General features: G+C 55.1%; 1 protein-coding gene across 4 annotated transcripts in view; it reads right to left on the bottom strand.

Annotated features, from left to right (window-relative positions):
* LOC143842789 (putative cation-transporting ATPase 13A4) overlaps positions 1–13,273 on the bottom strand; it is a 44,614-nt gene that overhangs the window by 16,860 nt on the left and 14,481 nt on the right. For 3 of the 4 annotated variants that reach the window (XR_013233356.1, XM_077347985.1, XM_077347987.1), the window contains 7 exons: positions 11,715–11,784; positions 10,495–10,629; positions 9,804–9,876; positions 4,524–4,655; positions 3,370–3,540; positions 1,666–1,823; positions 879–1,067 (listed from right to left, as the gene is read on the bottom strand). Coding sequence is in view for 3 of the 4 variants with exons in the window: in XM_077347985.1 (XP_077204100.1) it covers positions 879–1,067; positions 1,666–1,823; positions 3,370–3,540; positions 4,524–4,655; positions 9,804–9,876; positions 10,495–10,629; positions 11,715–11,784 (928 nt within the window). In the remaining variant the exon portion in view is untranslated. The remainder of the gene's footprint in view (positions 1–878; positions 1,068–1,665; positions 1,824–3,369; positions 3,541–4,523; positions 4,656–9,803; positions 9,877–10,494; positions 10,630–11,714; positions 11,785–13,273) is intronic. The other variant, XM_077347986.1, reaches the window with a different exon arrangement.

The following is a 13,273-nucleotide window of genomic DNA, read 5'->3' as shown; positions in this document are numbered from 1 at the left end:
TTACCTTCCCCCAGGACAAGCAGCTGTACAGTTGGGGAATGCACCTAGAGACTCTGGTAGGCTTGCTGCACAGCTTGGTTCTGAATTTCACCTTTCATGGTTGTTCTTGGTGGTGGGGGGGGCAGGGCAGCCCAACCTGCCCAGTCCGGTGGGCAGCGGATGGTACCGTTCCCCTTCTGGCCTCCTCCTGTCCCCTGCTGAGTTCAGTCCTCCTTTTACTCCAGTCCCCCAAGACTCTGCCTCCTCTGCACCCCTTGGCATTCGGCCCTCCTCTGTGTATCCCACCATCTTTACACTGCCTGACTTCTCAAGTATGTCTGCCCTTCCTATCCCTCAACCCAATTCCATGTTTTGGGAGACCCCTTCTGCCCACCCCCAGGTCCCCCTCATGCTCCCCTTTCCACACACCTTTCCCCTCCCTGTGACTACAGCTGCTGCCCCATGTTCAGGTCCTCCCCCCCCCCCCAGCACTGGCTGTTATATGCGCAGCTGCAACCCCTGCATACATGCCCTTCCTGATCCGGTCTGGGCAGCATGGGCAGGGAGGGCTTGCCAGCGGATGGGCCGGGAAAGGCACATGGATGTGTGGCAGGTAGGGGGCCTGTAACGGGCCCTGCCAGAAGCCCTAGGCCCCAGCAGCTGGTACCCCCCCCCCCGCCCGAACACTGATGCCAGGCCTCTCTCAGGCACAGCTAAAGTACAAGTTGCACCATCCAACCAACTCCAGCTTTCTCCCAAGAGCGGCACCGTCTCCTTCCCCCTTAGCCAGCCAGGTGTTTCTGCGCATTCCACAGCATTGCAGCAGGTGAGGCCCAAGCAGCAGCCAGCACCTTTCTTTTCTCCAGCAGCCAGGCTCCCTGGTGCCAGTGAAGGCGCACCTTGTCAAAGCAGACGAGGTTCAGCTGGCCGCACACGTTGATCCGCTGGGGGCTGATGCAGAAGATCCCTTTCTTCTTCAGCCGCCGCTGCGTGTATATGATCCCGGTGGTCAGGGCTGCAGGCAGCGCGGGCGGGACGGCGATGGTCACCACGTCCAGAGCCTTCTTCACCACCTCACCAGCTTCCTTCTGGCACAAGAGCGAAACGCCAGTCATCCAGAAGCTGAGCAGCACCAGCGGAGCCACCAGTGGGTGCCCGTGGGGCAGAACCTCATCTGCAGTCCCCACCCCAAGAAAGCCACTGGTTGGGACCCACAGACTGAGAGGTGATCCCACACAGAATTCAGTGCACAGAAGCCGGGGGGGGGGGACTGGACTGTGGCAGCACCCAGGTTCCAACCCAGTGAGGCACCCCCTGTGGCAGCCCTGGCCAGCAGACAATCAGAAGGCATCAGTTCCACTCTCCAAGAGCCAGTCCCCTGGGTCCGTCCAGGGTACCGCAATCCCTAGAGAGGCAGGCAGGAAACCGGCTGTGTGGAAAAAAACAACGGTAGCAAAGAGGAGAAGAGGATTTGGGAGAACATAACTGGCAATATTTCTGGACTTTTGTGGCTTCCAAAACACAAGGTGTTCAGGACGGAATCTAAACTGAACTTGAAAGCTGCTGATGTTTTAGATGTAAACCCTCAGGTGTGGCTCAGCACACATACACAGAATATTGATTCCACTTAAGCGCTAGAAGAATTTCTCCCTCTGCCACCTGGGCCTTTCCTGCCCTCCAACTTACCCCATTGAGCACAAAGACACACACGGTGTACACCATCCCAATTCCAGCAATCCCAATGAGGAACATGAGGAATCGAATGGCATCCCTGTAGAGCCGGAAGTTCATGGGTTTGGGGTACAGGATCGACCTCACCAGGTCCCCTTTGGCAGTGTTGAAACCTGGGGAGGCAAAGTAAACCCACAAGATGTGAGCAAGCAGAGAACACAGAAAGCGCTTTAAGGGCAAGCCCCTTAGGGACATGTTAGGATTGTGCATGGTCCATGCCGTCAAGTGGCTTCTGGTTTATGATGACCCTATAAATTAAGGACTTCCAGAACTTCCCATCTATAACAGTCTTGTTCAAGCTGGAAGGGAGGGAGGGAGGGAGGGAGGGAGGGAAGGAAGGAAGGAAGGAAGGAAGGAAGGAAGGAAGGAAGGAAGGAAGGAAGGAAGGAAGGAAGGAAGGAAGGAAGGAATCAGAGACAAACTGAGCAGGAGAAGAGGAGGAAGCACAAGGTAGAGCTGATAAAGCTATCTGGGCAATCTGTTACTTCCCTTAAGCCAGTGGTTCTCAACCTGGGGGTCAGGACCCCTTTGGGAGTCAAATGACCCTTTCACGGGGGTTGTGGCTGGGCAAGCAACTTGGCCAGCAGGAGGCCCCAGCTACACACCAGTCTTGTGGGGTAGATTGAAATACAGTGTTCGTCTTTCTGGAGCAGTGGAAAAGAACAAGATTGGCCTGGTGGGACAAGTGGCAGAACTGAACTGAGAACCCCCAGAAAAAAAACAATTTATATACAATCATCATGAACAATGGATCTTAGGCCATTGATCAGTTTGGTTTTAATTTCTGTGACAGAACCGTTGCATAATTTTATGGCTGGGGGTCCCCACAACATGAGGAACTGGATTAAAGGGTTGCAGCAACAGGAAGGCTGAGAACCACTGCCTTCTTAAGACTTCTGGAATCCTTCCTAAAGATCCATCTCTCTCTGCCCGTATACACATAGCCATTCACACACAGCCCAGCAGGTGGAGTCGTCGGGAGGGCAGCCACAGGACACAGAGGCTGAGGCCTTTCCCTGAATTTGTCTCCTGACTCTCGGATTCAAAGGTTTAGCGCCTCTGAATGCGAAGCCTCCCCTCAGTCAGCATGACTGGCTGCCATCGACAGACTTCTGCTCCATGAATCTATCTAATCCCCAGATGAAGATGTTTATTTCTGTGGCAGCAAAAGCCTCCTTTTCGTCCCTCTCTGTGTAAAGTGGTCTTTCCTTTCATCGGTGTTAAACCTACTGCCCGTCAGCTTTACTGAATGTCCTCCTAGTCTTTTGGGAGAGGGAGGAGAATACTCTCTTGGTCCACTTTCTCCACTCCGTGCAGAACCGGGTCAGCCTCTATCGTATCCCCTCTTTTCTCAACTGAGAAGCCCCTGCCCAGTCCCCTTTTGGCTTCCTGCCTAAAGAGACCCTCGCCCACCCCACCCCCCTTGGACGTATCGCTAGCCCTCCCGATGTTCACCCGTGGCAAGACAGTTGATGCTTGCCCAGGGGCCCCACGTGTGGGGCAGCAGGCCAAGGGCCATGGAAGTGCCTCCTGAACTCACCCTTGACTACCAAGCTCCCAAGGCCTCCCTCCCCCAGGTCAGAGGATGCCCGTAGGATGCTTGCTGCTCTCTTTGAGGCACATCTGTCCCCCCCCGTCCCCCTCAGGCCCAGCACTGACCAGTCCGCAGCACCACTGCCTTGGCCTGCTCCCAGCCGTCCCCCTTGGCCTGGATGATCTCGGTGCCACAGAAGAGGATGTGCCTCCGATGGTCGCCAGCACAGCTCGCCTGCCAGGGCTGCTCACCGTTGTCTCGGGGCAAGCTGGTCTTGGTAACAGGAATGCTTTCCCCTGCAGGAGACCAAATGGGGCTGAAGGGAGCCAAGCCAGGCTATGTACAGGGCCTGAGCCAGCCATGCCAGCTGGAGCCACCCATGGCCATGGCACACACATATTTGGCTTCCCCAAAACAAAGGGAAGTTTGTGGCACAATTATCTCATGCCAAGAAACACTGATGGGTCAACCCAGGCAAACTTCTGCCACCTTCCCATCCCTGGGATAGCAAGGAAAAACCAGAGTGCCCTTACACAGATGCAGTAGGCTGATGGTCTTCCAATTTCATTGCAGAGATACTGCAGAAACCATACCAATTCCTTCCTCTCTCTCTCTCCCCCCATTTGTCTGCTGCCCTTTCCCTGGGAGCTCAGGGTGGTTCACAAGAATAATCATAATCATAATCATAATCATAATCATAATCATAATCATAATCATAATCATAATCATAATCATAATCATAACCATAACCATAACCATAACCATAATCATAATCATAATCATAATCATAATCATAATCATAATCAGTAACACATCATCATATAATAAAATCAATCTATAAAACCCATAAGAATTCTAGAGTTTGAATGGGCCACACGGGCCATCTAGTCCAACCCCCCACTCAAGGACCCAGGCAGCCACATTCTGGACCAGCTGAAGTTTCCATAGCAGCTTCAAGGGTAGCCCTGCAAAGAGCGAGTTGCAGTAGTCCAGTCTGGAGGTGACCACTGAGTGGATCACACTGGCCAGGCAAGATGCTGACAGAGAGAACCCCAACTGCCATGCCTGGTGGAGAAGATAAGAGGCCAGCAGCATAACATCCATGGCCTGGGCTTCTGCAGACAGAGCACTGTCTCCCCTGGGGCCTGCCAACCCAGCCAGAGGCCTCCATTTGAGCTGGATTTAACTTCAGCCAACTCCACTTGAGACAGGCCTTGGCAGCCAGAGGGAGCCTGCGGGTGCCCCTGCCAGACCAGACCAGACCAGACCAGCTCCTTACCCGTCAGCATGCCTTCGTTCACGATGCACACGCCGCTGAGCAAGATAGCATCACAGGGCAGCATCAACCGGCCACCTTCCAGGACCAGCAGGTCTCCAGGCACCAAGTGGCGCGACTCCATCGCTTGCACATCTGGGAGGGTGAAGAGAGAGAAACATCTCTGGGCCACTCCAGAAGCAGAAGTGAAGCTGCCCCCCTCCCCAGCTCCCCCCCCCCCCACGCACACGCACACATGCTGAAGCCTGACCCCAGCCAGGAGACTCGGAAGTCGGTTCCTCCTGTTGGGATATGCAAGATGATTCAACAGGAGATGTGAAGAACGTCCTTCTGGGGCCATTGGAGGAGGTGCACCAGAACAAGGCCTTTTTGGTCCTGGCCCCTGCTTGGTAGAAGGAGCTCCCATAAGAGCTGAGCGCCCTGTCAGAGCTACTGCAGTTCTGCAGGGCTTGCAAGATGGAGCTCTTCCACCAGACATTTGGTTGAGGCCAGGGACAGGCCTCTCCTCCAAATGATTTGATCTTTCAACATCTAGAAAACTGTTAACATGTTAACAGAAAACTGTTTACACCTACCTTGAGGTTGGAGCCAGGGCAATTTGGTGGAGCCCAGTGGGGTTACTGGAAGGGGGGGGGGGAGATCAGGTTATTATTCATTGTCTGTGATTGGATTGTGATGTTATGACTTTGTTGGGAACCACCATGAGCCAGCTGGCCCAAGAACAGTGGTCAGTAAGATAGATAAGTACGTAAGTAAGTAAATAAATATTCAGATTAGGAGCTTCCTGCTGTTTTTCAAATAGGCTTCTCCAGCATCCTGATTGGCTCAACTGGAGACTTCCTGCTCCCTTGAGCACAGTTCCTCCCTGCTTGCTTGCACATGAAGATGAACAATTAGTCAGTTAGACTGCTAGGACTCTCTCTCTCTCTCTCTCTCCAAAGTTGCTTTGATTCTCAATACAGCCAGTGTTGCATTCCACCCACAGTGCTGCCAGCTCCACCGTTAGCCACAGGGATTAGGAAGGGACCTCTGCCACTGCTGCTCCTTAAGCTACCCTTCCCCAAGGCAACCAAGCCCTGCCCAGGCCTAACCACAGGGCAGCCCTCTCTGAGGAAGGTGAATCCGGGTGGGAACCCCACAGGCCAAAATGCAGACTGAAGTGGAGCTGGTGTAAACTGGATCCCCCCCCCCCTCAGAGGGGCACAAGGACTCACAGCCAGTCAGAAGTTCACTCCCCCCTTTTCTGGCCCAGCTCTTCTGTCCCAAATTGCCTCCCACCCCTGCAGAGCCCCGATCCCAGGAGCCCCAAACATCCCTTCCTGCATCAACACAAGTTGGGAAGACACCATTCAGGTGTGGGGGGGGGGGGAGCCAGGCCAGCTGCTGAGTTTATCTCCCCAGGTCTCTTTGCACAAGTTCTGGCGGCTGCCCTGGCCGTTAGCCGGTAGATGGCTGCCCCCCTGAAGGCAGTGCCAATCTGGTGGCCACGAAGGGGCAAAACAACACACGAGGCCAGGCTGCCCCTAGAAGCCAGCTTTCCCTTCGGTCACAGGCTGCTGGGAAGCAGCCCTGATTCCACTAAGGAACCGGGAGCTCTGGATTCCGACACTGCCGGGGGTCCATCAGGTCATGCTCAGGAGAGCCTCCTAATTGCCCAGTAGGGCTAACCTGACTCCACTGGTCGTCAGGGCCAAGGGTTCTGGGGGAACCTGCTGACTTACCCCCTGAAAACCCCTCTGTGGGGCACAGAGCAAAGAGCAGACAGAGAGCCCTGCTGGCTCAGACCCCAAGCCCATCCAGTCCAGCAACCTCTTTCATACAGCAGCCAGCCAGCTGCCAGGGAGGGCCAGCAGCAGGGCACAGAGGCCAAGGCCTTCCTGAGGTGGGCTCCGGGCCCAGAGATTGGGGGGCTCCGTACCTGTGAATGTGGAGGTTCCACTCTCTGCAGGGGAGGGGGGACCTCCCCTCCAGGAATCTGCCCCTTCCCCGCTTAATGCTATCTGTGCCTGTGGCCATCGCTACCTCCTGGCGTGCCTTTTGTCTGCAGAAAGCGGCCTCTCCTGCAGCTCCTCAGCCGAGGGGCTGGGGAAGGAGGGGGGTGCCTGACGGCAGCAGAGCCCTCCCTCTGCCAGGGCGCCCAGCGGCCAGCCCTCCAGAAACCATCAAGGAGCAGGAGTGCCTGCCTGGGCCCAGCCAAAGCGAGTATCACCTTTCCGAAGAGGCCCCACAGGAAAAACCAGCCAGCCTTGCCGGACAACTTCCCAGAGGAGCCCTGCCACATTCTGCCCTCCCTCCACTGCCTGCCACGGGTGCAGGGCTGGGGAAGGTGGCTCCACAGAGAGGCAGCAAAGTAGTGGGTCACCATGTCAGGCTAGAAGCTGGCAGACCCAGGATCAGATCCCCACCTTGACTTGGAAGCTGGAATCAGCCTCCCGCTCTTGGCCTTACCTACCGTGCAGAAATGTAAGGATAAAACAGAGGAGAAGAGAATGAGAAATTACTGGGGGGGGGGGGCACTGAGGAGCACAAATGAAGTCAGTCAATACCTACTGACCCTGTCTTTCGGGGGGGGGGGGAGCAGAGCAAGGTGCCCTCGGGAAGAGGCATGGCCAGCAGAGAGGGCTGCCCCTCGGATAGACCTGGGCAGGCTGGTTGGCTTGGGGAAGGGCGGCTGAAGGGTTGGCAGTGGCAGGCAGGAGGCCCCGTGAGGACCATGAGAGAGAAAGCCTCCCCGGGGGCAGGGAGGGGGTCTGCCAGGATGAGCCCTGATGGGGTGACTGGATGGGCTCGGGGTCTGAGCCAGCAGGGCTCTCGGGACCAAGCCCAAGGACACGCACCCCGCAGGCAAGGAAGGTGAGGGGATGGGGTAGTGGGGGCACACCAGCACCACTCCGGGTGCCTCTTGGGATGTGGGAAATGAACTCAGGTGCTCTCCTGCCTCTTCAGCAAAGGGGAGGAGTGGAACATAATTTTTATCCCTCCTCCCTCCCAGCTCAGGTTCACCCACGTGGCTCTTCCTCCACCATTTTACCCACACAACAACTCTGTGAGGTGGACTAGATTGAGAGACGGGGAGAGTGACAGCCCGTCAGTTCCATACTGAGCAACCGGGCAGAGTTGAGATTGGAGCCTGGCCCCCCTCCCTCCCTCTCACCATGGGTCCCTCCGCCCTGGGCTCCTCCTCTGCCCCTGGCCCTGTGGTTGGCAAGGACCTCCTGCTGCCTTACAGTCAGGTGAGAGCCAGCTTGCTTACAGGTGACTCCTGCAGCTGGCCTGATTCATGCCCCACAGGCAGCGTCCTGTGAGCCACAGCAAACCTGCTCCACAGGGCTGGTGTGGCAGGATGCCAAAGCAGCAGCTGGCTTATCTTGCAGCTGGGGGACTGGCATTCTGGGTGGGGGCCCAAATAATCCTTGTGCAGCTTGGAGAGAGACTCCCTCTCGGTCCACTCTGGGCTAACGAGAAGTCTCAAAGGACAGCAAGCCTGGTGTCGTGGCTACAAGCGGCAGCTCCTAATCTGGCAAACCGCTTCCACATGCAGCAAGCTGGGTGACTTTGGGCCAGTCCCAGTTCTCTCAGGGTTCTCTCAGTCTCACCTCCCTTACAGGGTGTCCGTTCTGGGGAGAGGAAAGGAAGGCCGCTTGGAGACTCCTCAGCAGGGTATAAAAAACAACTCTCCTTCTTCAGGGGAAGGCCTGGACATGCAGGAGCAAGGGCCTGGCCCTTTGGCTTGGACTGGCTGTCCTGCCAGGGCTGGGTCTGCTTCTGGAACCAGCTGCCCACCCCCCCCACTCCTTGGCCGTGCATTGTTTTGGTCCCACCGACTGCCAGTCGAGATTAAATCTGTCCTTTCCTGCGGGGGGGGGGGGGGAGCAAGGAACTGAGAAAGAAGCTTCTCTTCCAACCCTACTTCCTGCTAAACCGGCAGAAAACCTCCTGCCACAGCAAACCTTGTGAAATACAAATCTCTGTTGCTTTTTTGCTATGGTGAGGTCAGCCGGGATGGAACGTCTCTCCCCAGTCTGTGCCATGAAACTCGCTGACTAATCCCATGACTAACCCCACCGTTCCAGCCTCGCTGCTCCTTGGCTCCATCATCAGCCAGCCAAGAGGGAGAGCCAGGAGGAGACGGAGCCTGGGAAGGGCCTCGAGCAAGGAAGGACCACCATCAAGGTCATCTGAGAAGGTTCTCTCTGCAGAGGGGAGAAGAAAGCCGGCAGGAAGGAAGTGGACCCCCCCCCCGCCTCGAGATGTGCTTTGGGGGGGAGAGTTTCACAGATTCTGTGGACGGCCACAAAGACACATCAGGTGGTCACAGATCAATTCAAGCCCGAACTCTCCCTAGAAGCTCAAACAGCTCAACTTTGGTCAGACAATAAGGAGAACATGAGAATGCTAGGAAGAAGCAAAGGCAGCAGGAAAAGAGGAAGCGCCAACAGGAGACGGAGAGATTCTGCCCAGGAAGGAAGCCTCAGAGGCCCTCCCTCACCTTGCAAGATCTGATCCAGGCCCTGAATGACAGGGCATCTGGAGAACGGTCCTCACTCTTTAAAAGTCCCATAAATACACGGAGGGGCTGCAGTGTGGGGTAAAGAGGGATTCTTGCATCTCTGGCGCAAGTGTCCATGAAGTCTCTGCTTGGCTGCTCTTGGCTGAGCTTGCGGACGTCGGCGGTGCCTTGCTGGGCCAGAACAGTGGGGCCCATCTAGGTCAAGCTCCTGACTCACACAGTAGCCAGCCAGTTCCTCAGCGCAGCCAAACAAACCGGGCCCTCCCCTGACTGCATCTGCATATGGAGGCTTCCCCCTTCAGCCACCAGGCCATTTCTCCCACTCTCTGCTTGGCATTTAGAAGAAGAAGAGTTGGTTCTTAGATGCCACTTTTCTCTTCCCAAAGGAGTCTCAAAGCTCCTTCACTTTCCTCCCCCCATTTATGCTTTCAGTAGGCAAATCCAGGCATTTGCACAGCCGGAGTCTCCCATTCTTCTATGCTGCCCTGGTTTCTGCTGAGCCCGCTGCAGTGCCCTGATTCCGCTCACACCATGCATTGCCTGTGAGGTCCAAAGGAATGTCCGGGGGGGGGGGGGTGAACTGCCTGTGAGTTCCCTCTGCAGAGGGATGGCTGATGCCGGAGGAGATGCGCCCCCCCTTCCCCTTTCTGCACAGTGTCCCCTTTGGTGGCTCAGGGCTGGGAGCAGACAGATCTGGAGCCCCTCCCCTAAATGGGAGCTCAAGTAGCCAGAAAGCACCAGAACAGGACAAGGGTTGTAGCAACGGAGCTCACCTGCCTGTCTCCTGCACACCTTGACCGGGACGCTGTTGTGGGACTCAACCAGGTGATGCAACTTCACCGATTGCTGTCAGGCAGAAAGGGAAGGTGGCACAGGGCCAAGTGAGGCCAGCTCCCCCACCCCACCCTCAGAGTCAAAGTCCCCTCAGAGGCAGGAGAGCAACCCAAGGTGAGGCCAAGAGGTGGGCAAAAAGAATGTGGACAAAATGGAGAGGGTGCCGAGGAGCAGGGCTGGAGTGTACTCCTTTCTTAGCTGCCAGGGCTCTTGCACACAGAGTGGCCTGAGTCAGGACGAGGCTCCACTTTTTGCGATTCCCCAACTGGCAGATGTAGCTGGCTGGTTGTTGCTTGGATGCTGGATGCTGATGATGTCGTGTGGAGGGGCCGGAATATAATGACTCCTTCCAGTAAGCATTACACTATATTTAAAGGGGGCAGAAATGCCCTCAGACTTGCTGCCAAGTAGCTTCCTCAGCTGCAAAACAGCTTTTGCTCCTCGATACGGCTGCTGCCACCTGGCTTCCTTCAGGGCTGCTCCCAAATGGTGCTGTTTTTGGCCCACGTTCACACCAGAGCTGGCATGTCCTGGCTAGACCCCTTTGGTTGCAAACCTCCCAGCCCCCTGCCTGCTGCATCCGAGGGGGGCCAGCCCAAAGGGAGATCTGCCACCTTCACCCCTCCTCACCATCCGGAGGTCGTAGACCGTCAGGGCAACAGAGAGCAGCGACATCAGGACAATGGCCACTGAGTATTCGATGTAATCTTCTGCCAGCCACAGGCAGACGCTGAAGAGCTGGAAGACGTAGAAGGGGTGGAGGACCTGTGGGGGCAGAATGGGGAAATCCAAGCGGTGCTTCACAAACCACCAGGGGGCTGGAAAAGTCCCCCTCGTGTGCATCACACCACATCAGTATGGCCTTATGGGTCACTCCAGGCAGCACCAAACAGAGCAATGCTCCCCGGCTGCTGCACACAAGATCAGTCACACTCGGGGACCACACCTAAGAGGGGTCCCCAAAGCTTCCAAAAATCCTGGGGCCATGCTGGACAACCAGGGCCCTGCTTCGTTACCTTCCTCCCCCCACCCCGGTCTATTTAGGTGAGTGTTCAAGGCAGAACCACAGTGCTTAAACATCCCTTTGGAACTCTGTGAAAATATCTTATCCTCACATCTCCGAAATCACAGCTTCAGTGAGGAAGCACCAGAGGCCCTGGTAAATGAGAGAGGGTTTTTTTTTAGAACTAATAGTCCCACCAGAGGAAGGGCACTCGACAGATGGGGGGCCAATGAGGCAAGAGTCCTGTTGCGAATGGAAGGAACAGCCGGGACTCCAGAACGCTGCCTTAATTAGGAGACGGAGGCCCTAGAGATCCCTGGCTGTCTCAGGCCACTGGGGTCTTGCAGCCTGTGGCGAGGTTTCCACTCAGGGGACCCCTGGTGGACACAGGGAGCCACCGCCCAAGGCTGTCCCTTGGCAGCCAAACTTGAGGCCAAACTTAATTAAGTGTCTGGTCGTTTTAAGCGGGTCTGTCCCCAAATCCCCCAAAGCCACGATGGCAGAGCGGCCCTTGCAGAGAGGGTGGGATGTTCTGTTGGGGCTCTGCCGGCTAAACCTCCCTGGATTCAACTGCTCATCGGCTCTGTGGGGCGTGGCTCTCAGGAGGCAGAGCACCTGAGCTTTTGGGGACAAAGCAACCCCATCAGACACGAGGGGGCTGGCCGGCCCCCCGGGACACAGTCTCCTCCTGGATTGGGGCTCAGGCATGGAGGGAGTGGGGGGTGCAAAGGGAAAGACTGAGCTCTGGGAGCCGGCTTGGTCTCCACGATCTTCTGGTGGGGAAAGGGCTTCTCCAGGGCCTTTGCCTGCCTCCCACCTCTGCCAAAAGCCAATCCCAAGGCAATACCTCTGTGACAAGCAGCTTCCAGATGGGTGTGATCTCCACATCAATGGTGTTGGGCCCACAGATCAGCTTCCTGGAGGGGGCGGGAGCAAGAGAGAGATGCCCCCATCAGTCTGACTAGCCTGGCCATTCCCAGCTCGTGCTTGACTTTCCCCTCCTGATAGGAGGAAGAAATCAACCAGGCACAGTCCAGATCCACGCTAGCCTTTCTGCCGCAGCCGAAAAGAGCCATGGTACAAGGCCGACACAATTTGAGGCAGGGGAGGAACTTTTGGGAAGTACACAGTGACCCATGAAGACTCCTCCCCTGCCCCAAATTTCCTTAGTGGAATGAGCTGCTTGGGAAGGTGGGGAGCTCCCCCTCACTGGCGGTCTTCAAACAAGGGTTGGACAGAGACTCTTTCTGGATGCTTTAGGCCCCACTTTCTCAACAAGAGTTTCGTAAAACACTGGAGTTACTTGAGGGCCCTGGAAGGGTTTCCTGAATGAGTGAGTTAATCATTATATATTTCTTAAATTTGTTAAGCATTTATCGGGTAATATGACCATATATAGTCATGTCCACCCACCCAAAAAGGCCAATGAAGGGAAGGGGCCCCTGGCAGGCATGCCCACAGCTCTGCTTCCCAGCCATATTCTGCACACCATTGTGTGTACTCCCTCCTTCTTTGTGACCATCCTGTCAAAGACAACTGCATCTAGGAAGCTGACCCCCAATTCCTTCTGCAGCTACCACAACTGACCACTTCTTACGCTGACTCTCAACAGAATTTTTTTTAAAAAAAAAGGGGGGGGAGGTTTGGTGAAATCAAGGAATGAAAGTTCCCGTGTGCTTCTCAAGATGAGACGGATCACATCCAAAGGTTAGCAGACGTCAGTTTTTAGAAAAGGACAGCAGTAATAACTGAATTTTTCCAAAGGTTAACAAAGAACTAAGGGCTGAGGTTTACGGCAATATTTACTCTGCGTTTCTTATTTTCACTCTGTTGTTTTCTAATATCTTTAATCCAGTATTTGCTTCTCTAATGTCATATTTAATTCCATTTCTCTTGCATTGTCTTCCAACTTGGTGATTCAACCGTTCACTGAATTCTTTATAATATTCCTATTGTTTCGATGAATTTTCTAATCCACCGTGAATTTGTCAAAGAAGAATGTCACGGTGTATTTAAATATTTCCTCTCCAAATAGGCTATCTTGGTTCTGACGGATTGTTTCTTGGTTATGACAAAGGAATTAGTACAAGAAGACTAGCAATACTGTGCTCACCATTTGCTTTTTGCACCCTTCCCTTGATAATTTGGTCCGTTTTTCTGTTTTTCATTCTTGTACACCTAATTCTTTCTAACAATTTTTTGAAGCGGCAACTTGAAGCTATCGAAAGGGGGTGACATTGGAGTCCCTCTGGGTTTGGCTGTGGGGCGGGGCTTGGATTCTCCTCCTGTGCTTAGTGACTCTACTACTTTACAAGGAGGCAGTGGGGGCAGTGGCCAGGGAGGGGGGCCCTCTTGCAATGGGCCAGGGCCAGGGGGTTGGTCCAGATGATTCACTGGGGTCCTTCT

Source organism: Paroedura picta, chromosome 8 (genome assembly GCF_049243985.1).
Source record: "Paroedura picta isolate Pp20150507F chromosome 8, Ppicta_v3.0, whole genome shotgun sequence".
NCBI classification, from domain to species: domain Eukaryota; kingdom Metazoa; phylum Chordata; class Lepidosauria; order Squamata; family Gekkonidae; genus Paroedura; species Paroedura picta.
This window is presented reverse-complemented; position numbering and strand designations above follow the sequence as displayed.